Source organism: Xiphophorus hellerii, chromosome 20 (assembly GCF_003331165.1).
Source record: "Xiphophorus hellerii strain 12219 chromosome 20, Xiphophorus_hellerii-4.1, whole genome shotgun sequence".
In the NCBI taxonomy this organism is placed as follows: Eukaryota; Metazoa; Chordata; class Actinopteri; order Cyprinodontiformes; family Poeciliidae; genus Xiphophorus; species Xiphophorus hellerii.
In genome coordinates, this window is record NC_045691.1 from 7850358 (window position 1) to 7866044 (window position 15687).

General features: G+C 34.7%; 1 protein-coding gene and 1 long non-coding RNA gene across 5 annotated transcripts in view; one reads left to right on the plus strand and one right to left on the minus strand.

The window, feature by feature from the left end:
• Positions 1–1037: 1037 nt before the first annotated feature.
• LOC116710051 (uncharacterized) lies at positions 1038–8926 on the minus strand. Its single transcript, XR_004337029.1, has 2 exons — positions 8753–8926; positions 1038–2860 (listed from the first exon to the last, which is right to left on the minus strand). It is a non-coding gene; the product is annotated as an uncharacterized LOC116710051 (long non-coding RNA).
• A 307-nt stretch (positions 8927–9233) lies between these two features.
• ephb2b (eph receptor B2b) overlaps positions 9234–15687 on the plus strand; it is a 122721-nt gene continuing 116267 nt past the window's right edge. For all 4 annotated transcript variants that reach the window (XM_032549471.1, XM_032549473.1, XM_032549472.1 and 1 more), the window contains exon 1: positions 9234–9414. In XM_032549471.1, coding sequence (XP_032405362.1) covers positions 9363–9414 — 52 coding nt within the window. In that variant the 5' untranslated portion in view covers positions 9234–9362. The remainder of the gene's footprint in view (positions 9415–15687) is intronic.

Here is a 15687-nt window from a genome sequence, read left to right on the forward strand (position 1 = left end):
ACGTGATTGACAACCACAACGGGATGTAAAAATTCCCTGCAACACATGTGGAACTGGCAACAAACATTTTATGACATCTCTGTGCAGACCTACTTATAAAAGGAATTCATCTGAACTAATTCATCTTTTTGTTTTTCGGTTTATGCTTAGCAGCTGAATCCTTGAGCTGATTTTTTTCCCCTTAACAACAGGCAAAAAAAATACATGTGTTGACATAAGAATTTATTGGGTCACTGCATCGGTTTGCCATTAACAGAGACATTATCATTCACATGAGCGTACAGATGAGCTAAGCCTGAGTGTAAACCAGCTTTCCAATATAATTTATAACCCACAAGTCAAGCCAGATTAGGTTTGATTGGATCGCTGGTGCCATATGTGACCTACAATCTGTGCCCCGCTTGTACAACATGGCAGGAGGGTCAGTGATCTCCCAGGGCAAAGGTTGCCATGGAAACGACCTCTGGATGCTCCCTTCTGCTCTTCGCAGCCTTCACACGTCTTAGGGCAGAATTATTCAAGATTTCTTTATGTTGAGCTTGTATTCTTCTGCTCTATTTCCCCACTCTGCTCTACAGTTTCAGCTCCCCCAGCTTTCCTTTCCTCACACAGATAGTTATAGGCAGTGGCATTTGGATGTGTGCAAACGTTGTACATACGCAGATACCAAACAATGCAACCTCACCACCCACACACAAACATTTGTCACTTTTTGTACTTGGTTACTCTGATGAAACTAGGCTTTTCTGGTTTCTTGTTATTGTTAAATCAAATTTTAGTCTTACAAATATTCTTCATGCATCTTGGAGCAACCCTTTTACATATATACATAAAACTTCATGGTTCATTTTTCTGGCAAGTTAAATATCGAAGGATCCAGAAGCCTTCAATAAAATTATGGTTTGTGAAAATAAATATGAGCGTAGTTGCAAGCTGGAATTCTTTCCACACACTACTGAGTTTGGAAACGTGCCGTGTCTGTTCATATGAAAACTTTGATTCACCGCATGACGTTTTACAGATGAATTCCACAAAAATTATCTGCAGAAAACATGTTTACTTAATGATTTAAAATTACACCAAGAACACCTCAAAGCACACAGATCATGTGATTATGGCATAAAGTGTATAAAATCTTGTAAAACCATCTGGTTTACTCTGCACTGACATGCTACAACATATACAGGAAAGTACTTTCTGCTATGGTATATTATTCTGCTATGGTATAATATGTCAGATATTCAAGTGATAAGGAGTACAGAGGCCAGTAAGAGAGTCTTTATGAAAAATAAACACTCTTTCTTGAGCCTACAGGAAGAAATAAAAAAAAACACAGCGAGGTCTGAAACAGATCAGGTTGCAATGTAATTTCATTTTCAAAAAAATACAAGACCAAATATAAAGGCTCCCCCTGGAGATTCACAGTTTCTCACCCCGCTTCCTCCCAAGGTTGAGGTTAAGCACAAAGAAACCACAATAAAGTCGTAAAATTCTGCAGAAACCAAATTAAATTAACCATTTTTTTTCTTTCCACACACCGCAAAGTCATTAAATAGATGTAGGGTTTTTATTAGCTCTTTACTGGAATCTGCAAGCCTGACAGGCTCTATCATGTATGTTTAAATGCTTTTTTTGTGTGCAAAATCATAAAAACACTACAATATTTTTAATAAATAATGAGTGAAATGCTAATCAAATAAGTTCACTAAATGTAAATCATACCATAATAATAAACTTCTATTTGAATTGATACACAAGACCAAGCAATGAATAGGAAAGCATGGAAACCTGAAACCGAGCAGTGATTCTGAAAATCTATTTGAATGAAAGGCATTTCATCCTTGAACAAACATAAAAAAAATACTTTATCTTCCAAATGACAAGCTTCTGACTAATACATTATACAAATCATTTACAGCAAAAACGTATTAAAAAAAGTCCTTGAGTTGAATTGTAAGAATCAATACACAAAGCGAAAACATGTCAAACTGCCTCCTTGCACAGAAAACATAAAGGACCAAAACACACTCTTCTCTTTTTTAGCAGTTTGTGAAAGATAGAAAAAAACTGCTGCACTTTTCTAACAAACATTATCAGCGATGGGAAGAAAAGTTCTGTAAATATTTCATGAATGATGTGAAATTTTTATAGACTGAATCAAAGTTTCCAAACTGAACTGTATTTGCTTTCATCGCAGACTCCGGTTCCTCCAACAGAGGTCAGATTTTGAACAAAGACATCATGTTTTTTTAAAAAAATACAGTCTATTGTTTTTTTAATAAACTTTGTAACTAAAAACTGATTTTCATTTTTTAGGTACTTTAAGACTCATCAGAATTGTATTTATTTTATATGGTTATATTAAAATAATTGAAATTTTGACCTATCTTTAAAACTGTTCTCAATTTAGAATTAGTTACTGTCTGTGTTAATTGAACAAAAAGTGCCTCTGTAACAGTAATAATTTCATTCTAAAAATAGAATGAAATCTGACACCTGGCCACTCAAACACAGACTCCTGACACGTACCTTTGAGTTGTGATCAAGAGATTGCAGTTAAGAGATTCAAGATACAACCGGGACTTTCTAATCCCACCTGAGTCATTAATTCAATGTTATTCACAGCGCACTCCGTCAGAGTTCTTCATTTGCCAAGCAGGTCAACATGCATACTAGCGGGTTTCGCAGGGCTTATCTAGCAACTCTACATCAGGTCCAGTGAGCCAGTTGAGCTGGGTTACGATGAAAGACTTTATGCCTGCAAAAAAAAGTCCACAGCGACAGGCAAAGAAACAGGAATCCTCTTAGTGGGAATATCCTGTTGTGCTCCTCCATCTGTTGTTCTGTTAAGGCCGACATTCTGAATGGAGAGACGAGAAAGAAAGATGAGGAGGCAGGTTGTGTTTAGTAGTCTGGTGCTGTTCTGTCAGACTTTAATCATGTTTGAGTTCAGCTTTGTTTGCAACAATCATAAGACCGCAGCATCTTGGTATGTTTAAATGATTCATTAGAATACCCATTCTAACTTTTATGCATTTAATTATAATGCCTATGCCTTATTTTCTTGTCTAATTTTGTATTTCTCATATATGCAGTTAATACTAGATATTTAAATACATGTATAAAAATGATTTTTTTTCCTTGTATCACTTTTAATCAAACTAAGCCTATATTTTCAAGTGGATCATTGCCTCCCACAGCTAAACACTCACACGACATGATGCTGAAAGCCCTGTACTTCGCCTTTAGGATTGCGTTTTCAGGTTTAATAGCTTCTACTTTTTTTCCTAGATGTAATAATTTAGTTGAACACTTTTATTTTGATTTAGTCAAACCAAAATTTTGTGAATTTACTAACTGTTTTCTGTCTTTTATGTTGCTTTTGGAATAATGGCTTCTTCTTCTCTGAGTGGTGTTGCAGCCCATATTGGTACAGGAGTGATTTCAATGTGCTAATGACACTTTATACCAGCACCTTCACAAGATCTTCACACCAAAACATGTTCATTTCTGGGTCGGTAATGTGTTTGTTCATACAGTGTGCATAAAACCTTTGTTTCAACCGTGCATGCTTATTTTAATACTACTTTAATAATTTTATACTAATTCATATTTTTAAACCATAGCAGTACACTAATTAAACATTTTAATTGAACAGTTTAGCATAAAACATTGTTATATAATCTTTTTTTTTTCAGATTGTACTTCATTCAACAGAAACTTAGAATCTTTATCTGGTCTATGTACGAGAGTAAGAAAATAGAGGAATAAAATAGGGAAAAAGAAGAAATTCTATAAGGACAAGACAAATTCAAGGACTTCTTCTAACACCAATTTCAGGGTTCCTTTTAATAAATAATACTTGTACTGGATGACTCCCTTCTGACTCTGCAGATCCTTAAAAAGCCTTACAGTCAGCTAAAACAGAAGTAGCATTACCTTAAAAGTTAAGCCCTTTATAAATTTAAGTTGTTCCCATTAGCATTAGGAAGTCTGTGATAGCTTACACATTAGAGTATGAAGACTTCAACACATGTTGGCTTCGGCACAGTTTGAAAAAATTTGCTATGGTTTGGAGACGAAAGCCACAATGTCAACAGCATGCTGCATCATCACACAGCAACAGATTTATGCTTGTATGTTCATAACTGTTTATATAATTTAGGAGAGAGCTTAAAGACATGTCTGGATCTGAAACCAAAGCCATGATTAATATCAGCCATTTAATCAAAGCATTTATTTTGTCATGACTGTCAGATGAATTACTTTTTACAAGACTTCATTTTTACAGCAAGCTTGCCGGGATTTATTGGGATGATAAAAAATGTTGTCTGTCCTTTGAAAGAATTTCCGTTTAAATGTGCCAGTGGCCCCATGTAAACCAAAGACAACATTGACTACGATCTTCCTCTTTATCATCTTACTTTGTTGGAGAAAAATATATCTGAATTTGAAAGGGGAAGTGAATTTATTTCAGTGGGAGCAACTCCTTGCAGGTCCTGGCAGTTACTAGTAAAGCGTCTACAGTGTCTGTAAAGTTACCTTAACAAGACAATAAATGAATGCCTGCCAAGACTCTTGGTCTATTTAATTAAAGCTCAAGCAACTTAGTGGGATTGAATTAAATTTTTGGCAGGGGTAAACCAATATGCTGGGAAGGTGGTGGAGGTTAAGTGGAGTGCAGTGGGGTGAGAGTCCACTTTTCTTCAGCTTGTATGGTTTTTGTAGGTAACATTTGTGCCAGATGGTTTAATCATGTCAGCAAAAATATAAGAATACATTTGATATATTTCAAACCTGGATTATCAAAGATAAATTACAGTATATTACCAGTTTAACTAAGTAAATCCAGCTGATTCTCCTGTCTGCTCATGAAGACGTTAATCCACAAACAGAAGTCTCATTACACAAGTCTTTAGCTATTTTTCCCATCAAGAGACAGGAATCAGCAATGACATCATTTATAAGGAGTAGGCCATTTTCTTTTATTTCTGTTACTGTCGTCTACTTCTAAAGATGATTGAGTACTAGACTTTTCTAGAAGCCCTTTAAGACTTTGCATGAAACTGATACACTGATGGCCTGAAGTCAGTTCATTTCAAATTGAAGCTGGGGTCCAGTTTTGGACAATTAAAGGTCCAGTCAGTGTTAAACTCTCTTGATTCAATTGGAATAGTACTTGATTGGTTTTGGGCCAGTACAAGTTGAAGCTGAAGACCAAAGGTTTTTATTTAGCTACTTATACAATAAGTAACATAAGTGTATTTCATTGTTGTTTTTTTTTGTTCATTTCATTTTATTTCATTCCATGAAGAATCTAACTCTTCTTAAAGACTATTAATTAACTTTGTGCTTGAACTTTTAATTTTTTGTTTTTAAAACCAGTCTTCGGCAAAGTCACCAATTTTAGTAAAATGTTCATTAAAAAAACAAATAAAAACATTGTTCCGAATCTCTTGTATATTTCCTCTCTTAAATGATGTGCTCTGCGAATGTTCATCTTTTAATCTCTAGGTGGCAGTGTTGACACAAGACCTAAAATAACTAACAACCAAAAACACTGTACACATCAGGTTTGTGTTGCGAGTGCTTATTAATAAATTTTATCATAAAGTCATGTTTCCTAAAACAACTTAGTTCTTCATTCTAAAGTCTTGCCCTGTGGAGGACATCAATTTTGTCCTATATCATATAAATTGTGGTTACATTTGTTGTTTCTTGTAATGGATTTGGGCAGCTTAATTACAAGTAGCATCTATCCAACTATAATACACATCTTCACTTCAATATACTTAATAGTACATAATTTATACTAAGTGGGTTAAATCTTTATTATGAAATCAGATGAGTATGATTTGTTTTAATAACCCAATGTAAGATCATTTTAAATGCTGATGAAAACATCTGAAAAGTGGTTTGAACTATGTCATAATTTATCATTAAAATTATGAATTTACTTAAGTTTTTTTTTATTCAAATTTGTGTGCTGACCTTTGTACAAATTTGATGTTATTCAAATTAAATAAAAAATATTATTTTTTAAAAGAAGACAGAATTACATGATTCATAACATTATTTTTTATTTCCATTAGACTGCAGTTTGGTGTTAATGTTGTGATATTGCTTTACACAACATATTGCATGTGGTCATGCCATTTTACATGGATTACACTTGTAAACTTGTGCAAGTTAGTGCACCTGGCATTTTATTAGAGGATAAATTGTAGGTTTGTTGCATGTACCTAGTGCTGTGCTTTATGTTTACTGCTGTAGAACTTACACAACAAACCGTTTTAAAACTGCGCTGTTACGGAACGGTGGTGTTGTACGGCTTGCTTTTACTGGATTACAGACATGCAGAGAAACATGAGAGGATTTATGCCACATTTTAGGCTGTCTGCTTTGCATTTCAAATGTTTCATTACAGCCGTAGCAGACACTGTATCCATTATAACATTGCGTGGAAGAAAAATCTCTGTCGGCTAAATTCAAGGAGTATTAATATCATTTCTTCAACGTCTTTCACTTTACTTCTGGCTCAAGTCAATGCTGGGCTTGTATGGAACTCATTATAGTAAGGGGGGGGCTTGCTTTCTCAGTGCCTTGCCATTTTGTTCCATCTGTTTAGAAGTCACCTGAACATGATCTGAAGCCAGCCAGTCAAGTGACCTGGAATCAATACAGTCCAGCCCAGTGGAGGCAAATAAATCAGCCTGCTTCATTTAACCCATGAGAGTTCTGCCGCATAGCTACAGCACCACGGCTTGTAATAAGAAAGGCATGTTTGATGACAAACTGATTATTCCAAATTCTTGTTTCTCATTCAGCTTCAGTAACTTCAAACTTGTATCCAGGAGGCATACCGCTATATATACTCTCTTGTACATGGTGCACTGTCATGAGCACATGTGTTATGGAGTCATGTTTATAGCTCTCTTTGAACAAGACCTAGTCTGAAATCTTTGCATAAATTGGTATATTTATCGCGCGTTCTTTCTGAGTGTCATATATGTATGTATCTGCTTTGCATTAAAAAGGAAGTAATATTTTTAAGCTGAACATTTCTGCAACTGTGTTCGCCCTTCGCTAAATGAAGTCTCAATCAGAAAATTGTAATTTTTTATCTGTTTTCTTTTTTAATAATGCTGGAATTTCACCAAATATTTTGGAGCAAGAAATATATTTTACAGAATTGTGAAAAAAATAAAATAAAATTGTAAACTCCTCCAAGAATATCTTTGGTAAACAAAAATCTCATTAAAATAGTATTAAAGTTATGATAGTAAAATGCATTACGACTATTTATAAAATGTGTATTTTGATCTGTTGTTGAAAAACCATTACATCTGACATCATTGCTGGAATACATTAAAACATCTCAAATGAAATTTGTAGTTCACTATTAAAAATCACAAATATTTGAGACATTCATGAGTTTTGCAGTTTTGTTTCTCCGTACAAAATTGCATCTCTGAATTTTTTTAAAACATTTGTTTTCTCACGGTATTGTAGTGCATTTAATTTATATGCATGCTACTGGTTTACATTAGACAGAAAGAAATAATTATTTTTAATTAATAAATTTAATGCGTAAATCTAGTGTCATGTCTAATCTTTTTAATTTTGTTGTTTTTATATTGATTTTTATATTTATATTTTTATATTTACATTTTTTTAAGATAATGGAAATTTACAATTAATTTTGGAGTGTGACATATATTTTAAAATTGTAAAAAAAAACAACAACTTTTGCTTGCATAATTACGTATCACAGAATCACTGAATGGTGATTCTAAAGCAAGGTGTAACTCAAAATAGGTTAACGTATATGACTATTTTATTTAATGTGGTACATTAAGTATATAACTTGAGGTTATTATTATCAATGAAAGTGAATCTAGAATACTACTTTAAGACATCTGAAATCAATTTTGTGTTTATGCAGTAAGAGGAGTTCTGTTTCTACTCTTACAATTTATCCATAGTGATAAGATATCAAATCAAATCATGTTTTATGCTGTTTCTTGTGCAAGAAAAAAAAAGCTGTGCTTTATTAGCTAAGCCACATTTTTTACAACACGTCATTTTTGCCTGTATTCGATGTAATTACTCTTGGGTGAAACACCCTGACAAAGTTACCTGCTCAGAGATATTCCATTCATTAAATATAATTCAATTTCAAATAATAATTGTTAAATAAGTAACTATAAATATTAATGTAGCATTTTTGCAACATAACATCGGCATTGCAATTCAGACATGACTTTGATTAAGTTATTACTAATATTCTGAAATTATTATTATTTGTCTCGATTTTAATGCTACTTTTTTAGATGTAGGTCTAAAAATGTACTTTAGGAGTCATAAAAGCTCCAGAGCGACAAAACGCTGCTTCGAAAATATATGCTGTATCCCAACGTAGCCATGAATCATTGATTGAATTATAATGCATTCACCTTTTTAAACTTTACCGTGTTTCATCCTGCTTTTATTATTGCAGATATCCAGCAGAGAAAGATCTATCTATCTATCTATCTATCTATCTATCTATCTATCTATCTATCTATCTATCTATCTATCTATCTATCTATCTATCTATCTATCTATCTATCTATCTATCTATCTATAAGTTTCACTGGCGAAAATAAGAAAATATTCTCGAGTAACCACAACAAACAAGTGGTAAAACAATTTTCTCAAATAAAACAATGAAGATGTGAAGGGAAAACGGAAAGGTAATTTGTAAACTTACTTCAGTTTTTTCCCGGCTTGTCACCTGTTACAATCTGCGCTGGCTGTTGAAATGAGCTGTAGGAGTTTAGTGAATGTAACTGAGACCACAACTTTGTTTAAAGAAAGAATAACCTATAATTTCAATCCGAGCAGTGTGGGACTGAGAATAAGTTGCTCCATCTTTTACACAACGTCCCTCAACACTTCATTATCGCAAGGTGAGGCTCTGAGAATTGTCCGTCTGTAGATGATTGACAGCGGGGTGAACAGAAGTGGAAGTGAAGGGGATAAACATTTTCACTTAACATTGTCCAAACTAACAGTATGAATAATTAAAGTAAGTTAAAACCACTAATGTATACGCAGTTATTCATTCTCTTTGATGTGAAAGGGAATTGAGTAATGTAGAGGTAAACATGTATGCTGTGCGCCTGTGTTACTCGGTGCCCCCCTCTGTCTGCTCTTTCATGGTTTCGCCCAAACTTGGTCCAGATTTGAGTTCGTTTTTGCTGTGCTATCTGGGAGCGCTCAATTGCAGGAGAAGGACCGTCAGTCCCCTCTCTGTGTTTGCTGTCAATGGCTTTCTGGACTTATTTTATTTGAATGTCTGGGCTTTTTCAACACCAATAATGGATATTCTATGGATATTATGGAGCATACCGGCCGTGATAGCTGTTGAAGGTAAGCTCCTGCTCGCATCCCGACGGCTGCACGCGCATCCTTCTACCGGCTTGAGTTTGAGACAAAGCGCGTGCATAAATGCACGTTTATTATTTTTAATGGATACTTGCCATTCTCGTCGTTTTAAGAAATCCCGTCGGTGCTCCTTATAGTACCGAAATGTTGCATACAGACTCCGCTTAGGGACGGTTGGGTGATAATGGGTCACAATTACATATGTTCTCGCAGCACACGGTAGCCAATAACCTTTAATAACCTTAATAGTCTTATAAAACTACCGGCTGTTGTGTGATGCATTTACCTTCATTAGGAAAAAAACCCCGTTAAATTTGGCAAGCGCGTCTCTTTCCGTGGAGGTGTGTCGCTCCCACTTGTCAGTTGGGAATAAACAGCCAAAGACCTGTTTTTATATCTTTTATGTTGTTCTTTATGTGTTCTATTACACACATATATATACAAAATGAACATCGCCCAGTTTGACCTGTAAAAGCTTGTTTTTCTTTTCAAATCATTGTGCAGTCAGTTGTACAGGGAGCTTAGCAAAGCAGGAAAGGGCATCAGTCAGCGTGGCTCAGCGCACAATGAAACAGGTTGAATGGTAAAAACAGCTTTCATAAGCTTTCAGGTGTTTACAGGAATCTATTCATTGTGCTTGAAAGTAACTCAGTAGAGCTTTCTACATGCAGGTCTTTTTCTATTAGGGAATGTGACACTATTGCGCACATATTCAAAGGTTGTTTCTTAAAAATACTTTAAAAGGTTTAAACAAACAAACAAGCAAACAAAAACCATGCAGTGTCTTTTTTATTATTTGTATTGCAGGTATCTCTTTAAAATTTTAAAAGGCCTAATTAAATTAGCATGTATGCAGGTTTTGAGTAGCTGGAATGAGTTAGCCCACTGACAGTTCAGGACGGGCCACGAACAGTGGAAAGTGTCAGCCCAGTAATTTTTTCAGTCTATTTTGAGGATGTGTTCAGAAAACAAATGTGTCCTCCTTCCTCTTTCAATTTAACGAAACCTCATAATTACAGGTGGAGCAAAGAAACTATTTCAGACCAAACCCAATGTAACTGCAGGATAAAGTACCAAAAAAAGAATAAAAAACAACAGGAAACTTCTTGTTCATCTTTAACTGTGTGCAGTGTGTGTATACAGATTTGTTCTTCAGGTTAACCTGGCAGGCTTCATGTACTGTTACAAGTGACAGACTGACAACCATCATGCATATTTGCGCAGGCCACAACTTACTGCTGTAGTTCATGTTTTTGGTTCAGTTAAACATCATGCTCAGTGGCACCCATTGCAGTGTACACACAGACAGGTTTGCATGATACCTTTAATAAATTTGTAAATGTTGAATGAGAGACCTAGTCCAAGACTGACCAATTTTTAGCTGAACAAAAATAGGGAAAATATGCTATAACATATTATTTTTTAATAAAATAATTATACCATTATTATATTTTTTGGTCATTTCCCACCGCCCTAATACAACTGCTGTAAATTATTTAGATTAAATCTGTATATTAATTATTTTCCATATAGAGATAAATATTGTTTAGGCTGAATATAAACTTATCATATGAAGTGAAAACTGCATTATGTTAAGAAAAAATTTAGACACGGATACCATGTAACATTATCCTTTATATACGCAGGTCTATCACAACAGTATGTTTGTATTTAATTTGTGATATTATTTTTGCTTGATTTTTGTTGAAGTAACAGTTTATTTTTCTGACCTGAATTTGTTTTTGCTAGTCTTTTCAAGTTCAAGAGAAGCACAGGATATGAAAGCTTCCAAAAATAACAACAATTTCGCACTATTCAGTATTCCACTTCCACTTCTGTTTTTTCTCTCTCTTTCAGACACAATCATAGCCAATGGTGTAGTTTTTCTTTTTCTTTTTTCAGTTAAGGCTGCAATCAAACATCACCTCGAAATCCTTAAACAGATTTTTCTGTATTGTAATACAATTCATTATGGTTTCACGGCAGTGCTTCACGAATCAAATGCAGCATGCCAATTTCAAGGACTTTTTGATCACACGGTGCAGCACCACTTTATGATTCGAAACCCAACTAAGCCCGTTGCCGACTGAATGCCGTCCCACATCTCAGTTCTACCCTGTGACTCACCCTGCCTGACTATCCAATGAAATCGCAAGTCGGGCTTACGTAGAAAAAATTAAGAGTTGAAAAAGAGGTCACTGCAGCTCTAATCTAGAAAAAAAAAATGTCTATCCCAGCATGCAACACTGACGGAGCCCTCCAGTGGACATTTTTGAAACGTTTCATGAAGAGACGACATTTCGTCCTCTATTAATCTTAGCAGTTGCAAGCATCTTTACATAGTACTTTCATTAAGCGTTGATAGTAAAATAATTTTATTCCAACGTCAAATTTCATTTTTAATTGCCAGGGAAAAATATTTACTGTCAGAAAAGTACGGATAAAAATAATTCACAACAAAAATTTAATTGAGTATGCAGAAAATCTCAATACATGTGCTTATTTCCAGACAAGCAAATATAAAAGAGCTGCATTGTTGTACAAATAATCAATGAATCAAGCAAGGACCATGTTAGGGGGGCTAAGAGGATTAAAACTATGTCTGAACTTAACGAAATCCCAGCTGTGCCCCAAGTGTCCATTTTACAAATAGTACGTTAAATCTGAAAACCATGTAATAACGATAATATTACAAGGTGGCGCTGAGGGATCACTGTTTGCATTTAGACTATTTTTGTTGTCTACAACATCTCATTTCTACTCAAACTACTGCTGAATAGTACGTCCCTCCATTCAAATCTGTATGTTAAGTAAAATTATCCGTTGCATTCAGCCATTATCCAAAAGCATTTACATGCAACGCGAAACGCAAAACAACCTTAAACCGTTGATTAGTGTTAATGTAAGCTGATGCCATGTCCTATTGGTTTAGTTAACAGCAAGGGATGGGCTCTTTTCGGAAATTAATTGACGCAGTACTGCCTGGGAAATTAGTCTGACTCTGTCAAACATGTCTATGAAAACACACCGTGGATTTATTCCCTTTATTAGCTCACCCATTCATTGTCATCAGTGTTAAGTTGACAGCCCCACTAACAACGGTGACACCAATCTAATTCTGTTGAGTGGAAATTTTCAGATTCATTCTCAGCCATAAAATTGTTGTAGCCTGTATTGTTAGGAGGAGATGAGTTTTACTGGATGGATTATTTGGCTTTTCTGCTGTTGCCTCTCCTCTTCCCCCTTCTTCTTTATTGTGATGTTTGAGTTTGTACTGTCCAAATGTTTTTCTGGGAGGTTTGGTGTTGCTATGATGCAACACCACCCTCAACTAGACTTGTATGCATGTCATTGTTGGTGTGAGTGGAATGATAGATCACTTTGATACAGCGTTTTTTCCTGTCGTTCTTTGAAGGAAACATAATGGGAGCGAAACCACAGCAGAGGATGGTGAAGTGGGGTAGAATGAGATCACAGCATGGAGTCTTTAAAAAATGTCTCACAGATTTGATTGCATTTCAGTATGCACTGCATTCCTTTAGCTCTGCATTCAGGGACTGGGCACCACACAGCTGAACATTGGCAAACATGTGCTTATTTGACGATTTACACTTCTAATAGCTTTAATATCACATATGACGTTCATTTCTTAATTATTTTTACTTTCAGCTCTATATCATCATTTGACAACTAAACAAACTGTCATTGTTATGAGTTTTTAAATTTCCTAAGTTTGGCGAATATGTTTTTAATATAAGTCCAGTAAATGCTTCTGAGAATAACTATTAATAGAGAGAATATTAAAGAGTATAATGAATACAGGCTTATTTTTGAAAAAGCAAATAAGAGGTTAGTTTGTGAAATAGTTTGTGGAAGGTAAAATGATCGAGTCCTGTGTTTTCTCAGTCCACCCAGTGAGCAGATGCATGGAGCTGGCCTGCACGCCAACCGCCACAGTAGGCTTTCACAAAGAATCTGTCTCTATTCAAGCCCTAATCCATGCTGCCGAGGGCCCAGGCATTGTCACTTTGCATGCAAAATTTCAATTAGTACTGGTACCAGTTGTTTCACTTGACGGGGGTGTCGCATTTCTGAGACATCTATGGCTACCTCTAGGGTGAGATTAAAGCAGTATCATTGATTTACGTAAGAACATTTTCCCTCCCTGTATTGCATAAGGTTATATATGCTGTGACTGAACAGCTTAGCTTTATTGTGGCCACTGTTTATATAATATTATATATAGATTTTGATTTGCAGTACTTGTGAAAAATGACTGATACATATTTAGATGTTATTATGTAAAATTAGATGGAGAACAACTGAAAGCCAGTGGGTTGTGTTGGTCAGAAGTGTTAAAACTTTCACAAAGGGAATTTTTGTTTGATCGGTTTCTGGTCCCTGCTGGCTTGAGCACATTGCTCCTGGCATCAGCCTTTTCAAACATTTTAACTAAAGTTTCTTTCCAACTTGTGATGGATAGCTTGACACTGTTTCCATGCCTTCAGCTGTTTGGATCAGATTGCTTTGGGTTGACTTTTGTGAGCCAACTCTCCTTTTAGTCCCATGGCTAACAGACTTTTGCAGGGTGGATTCTAAGCTAAAATGGCATTTAAGTTTGTGAAATGTATGTGATGAATAGTGTTGAAGTGTTGAAAAGGCTTCAACTTGCCACATTTTTGGACATGGAAACACTTCAAAAATCAATGTTCTCTTAGGTCTTTTTAATTTTATCTGCTATTTATCTTTGCCAGTAATATTGCTTTATAAACAGAAAAAAATAATAAAATGACTGAAGGGAATTTTCTGAGCCATAGTCAAACTGAGCTGAAATAAGATGTAATATAAGAAGTTGCCATAATGTCCTGAAGCACTGTAAACAGCACAGCGTTGCTGTGCTTGCATTACATGAGTGGTGAGTTTTGATTCCATGTTATTTTTCAATCATGCTCAGTACATCATAGTTTTTTTGTTTGTTTTTTTTTTACATAAAGTACGCACTGTAAAAAACCTCCATTATATGTCAAAAGTTGTTTCATTTTTATGGTTTAGTTTGGGTTGGAGAAGTTTTTGCCTGTAATTATTTTCTTGTCTCCTTAAAAGAAGAACAGGTGTCACTTTAGTCTCAGGCTTGACTAGTTTCCAAAGAGCAGATGGCCAAATATGGCCCCTTATTGATGCTATCTTGAATAGAAATATTATCAACAGGTGTTTGAAATCCTCCAATATGCTGCAGCATGCTGCCAGAGCCTTGCTGGAAAGTGAAATTGATTTATTTAAATATAGATATGGCATGCATTTATGTCCATTTGTGTTTCTAAAACAATAATTGAAATCAATTTTGCAGCAGTGTTATTAATTTCCCAAAGCAGGTGGGTTTTAATCTGTTGATAATTCTATATGAAAAAGACTCTTTGAACACATTTAAACCTGTGTAATGAAAGTTTTCCCAGTTGTCACTTTATGACTTGATACTTAGGGGTTTACTGCAGATAGATGGGGGTTGGATTGGGATTGTCATACTGATGCAGCAATCATTTGTCTCTTGATTGACTCTAACTGGTCATCAGTGATTCAAATGCTGTCTTAATTGTGCATTATTTCGTCTTACTAAATGCATTAAGGTGGGATATTTCCACTTTATGCTCCTTAAACACATCCATAAAGCACTTTGATTCAGGCTTAGCAGTGGCTTAAAAATTAAATGCCTTTCTAATCAGTGCATGCTATTTTATGTTTTTGTTGTTGAAAATTCTTAATGTGCAAATTTATTATTCCATACCTATGTTTTTTTTTTTTATCTCTCAAGACTCAGCCCAAAAAATGTTTGATACTTGGTGTTTCTGAAAATTAAATAGCAAAAAACAAACATAATTTTAGCAATTAAGAAAAAATCTAGTTGCTAAATTTGCCAGAGAAGTTACTACACATGAAAAAATTTTACTGTTTGTATAATGTAAACTGTAAATATGTAAATTGCAGAGAAATTTACAATCAAACAAAGCATTTGCTAAGCAATTGTTGAAATCACTAAAAGTTATGATCACAAAAAAGTCATAATTAATTTTTATAGTTATTTCAAAAATAGCAATTAAGTAATAGATACTGTAATCTAGCCAAGATCATGCTTATTGTTACTGAAATATGAATTAATTATAAGTTTTTAAATGAAATTCACAAAACACTATACAAGATAGGTAATAAAACATAAAAAATAAGGGTGCAGTGGTTGCAGTTTTCTGGCGGATCACCAAACTT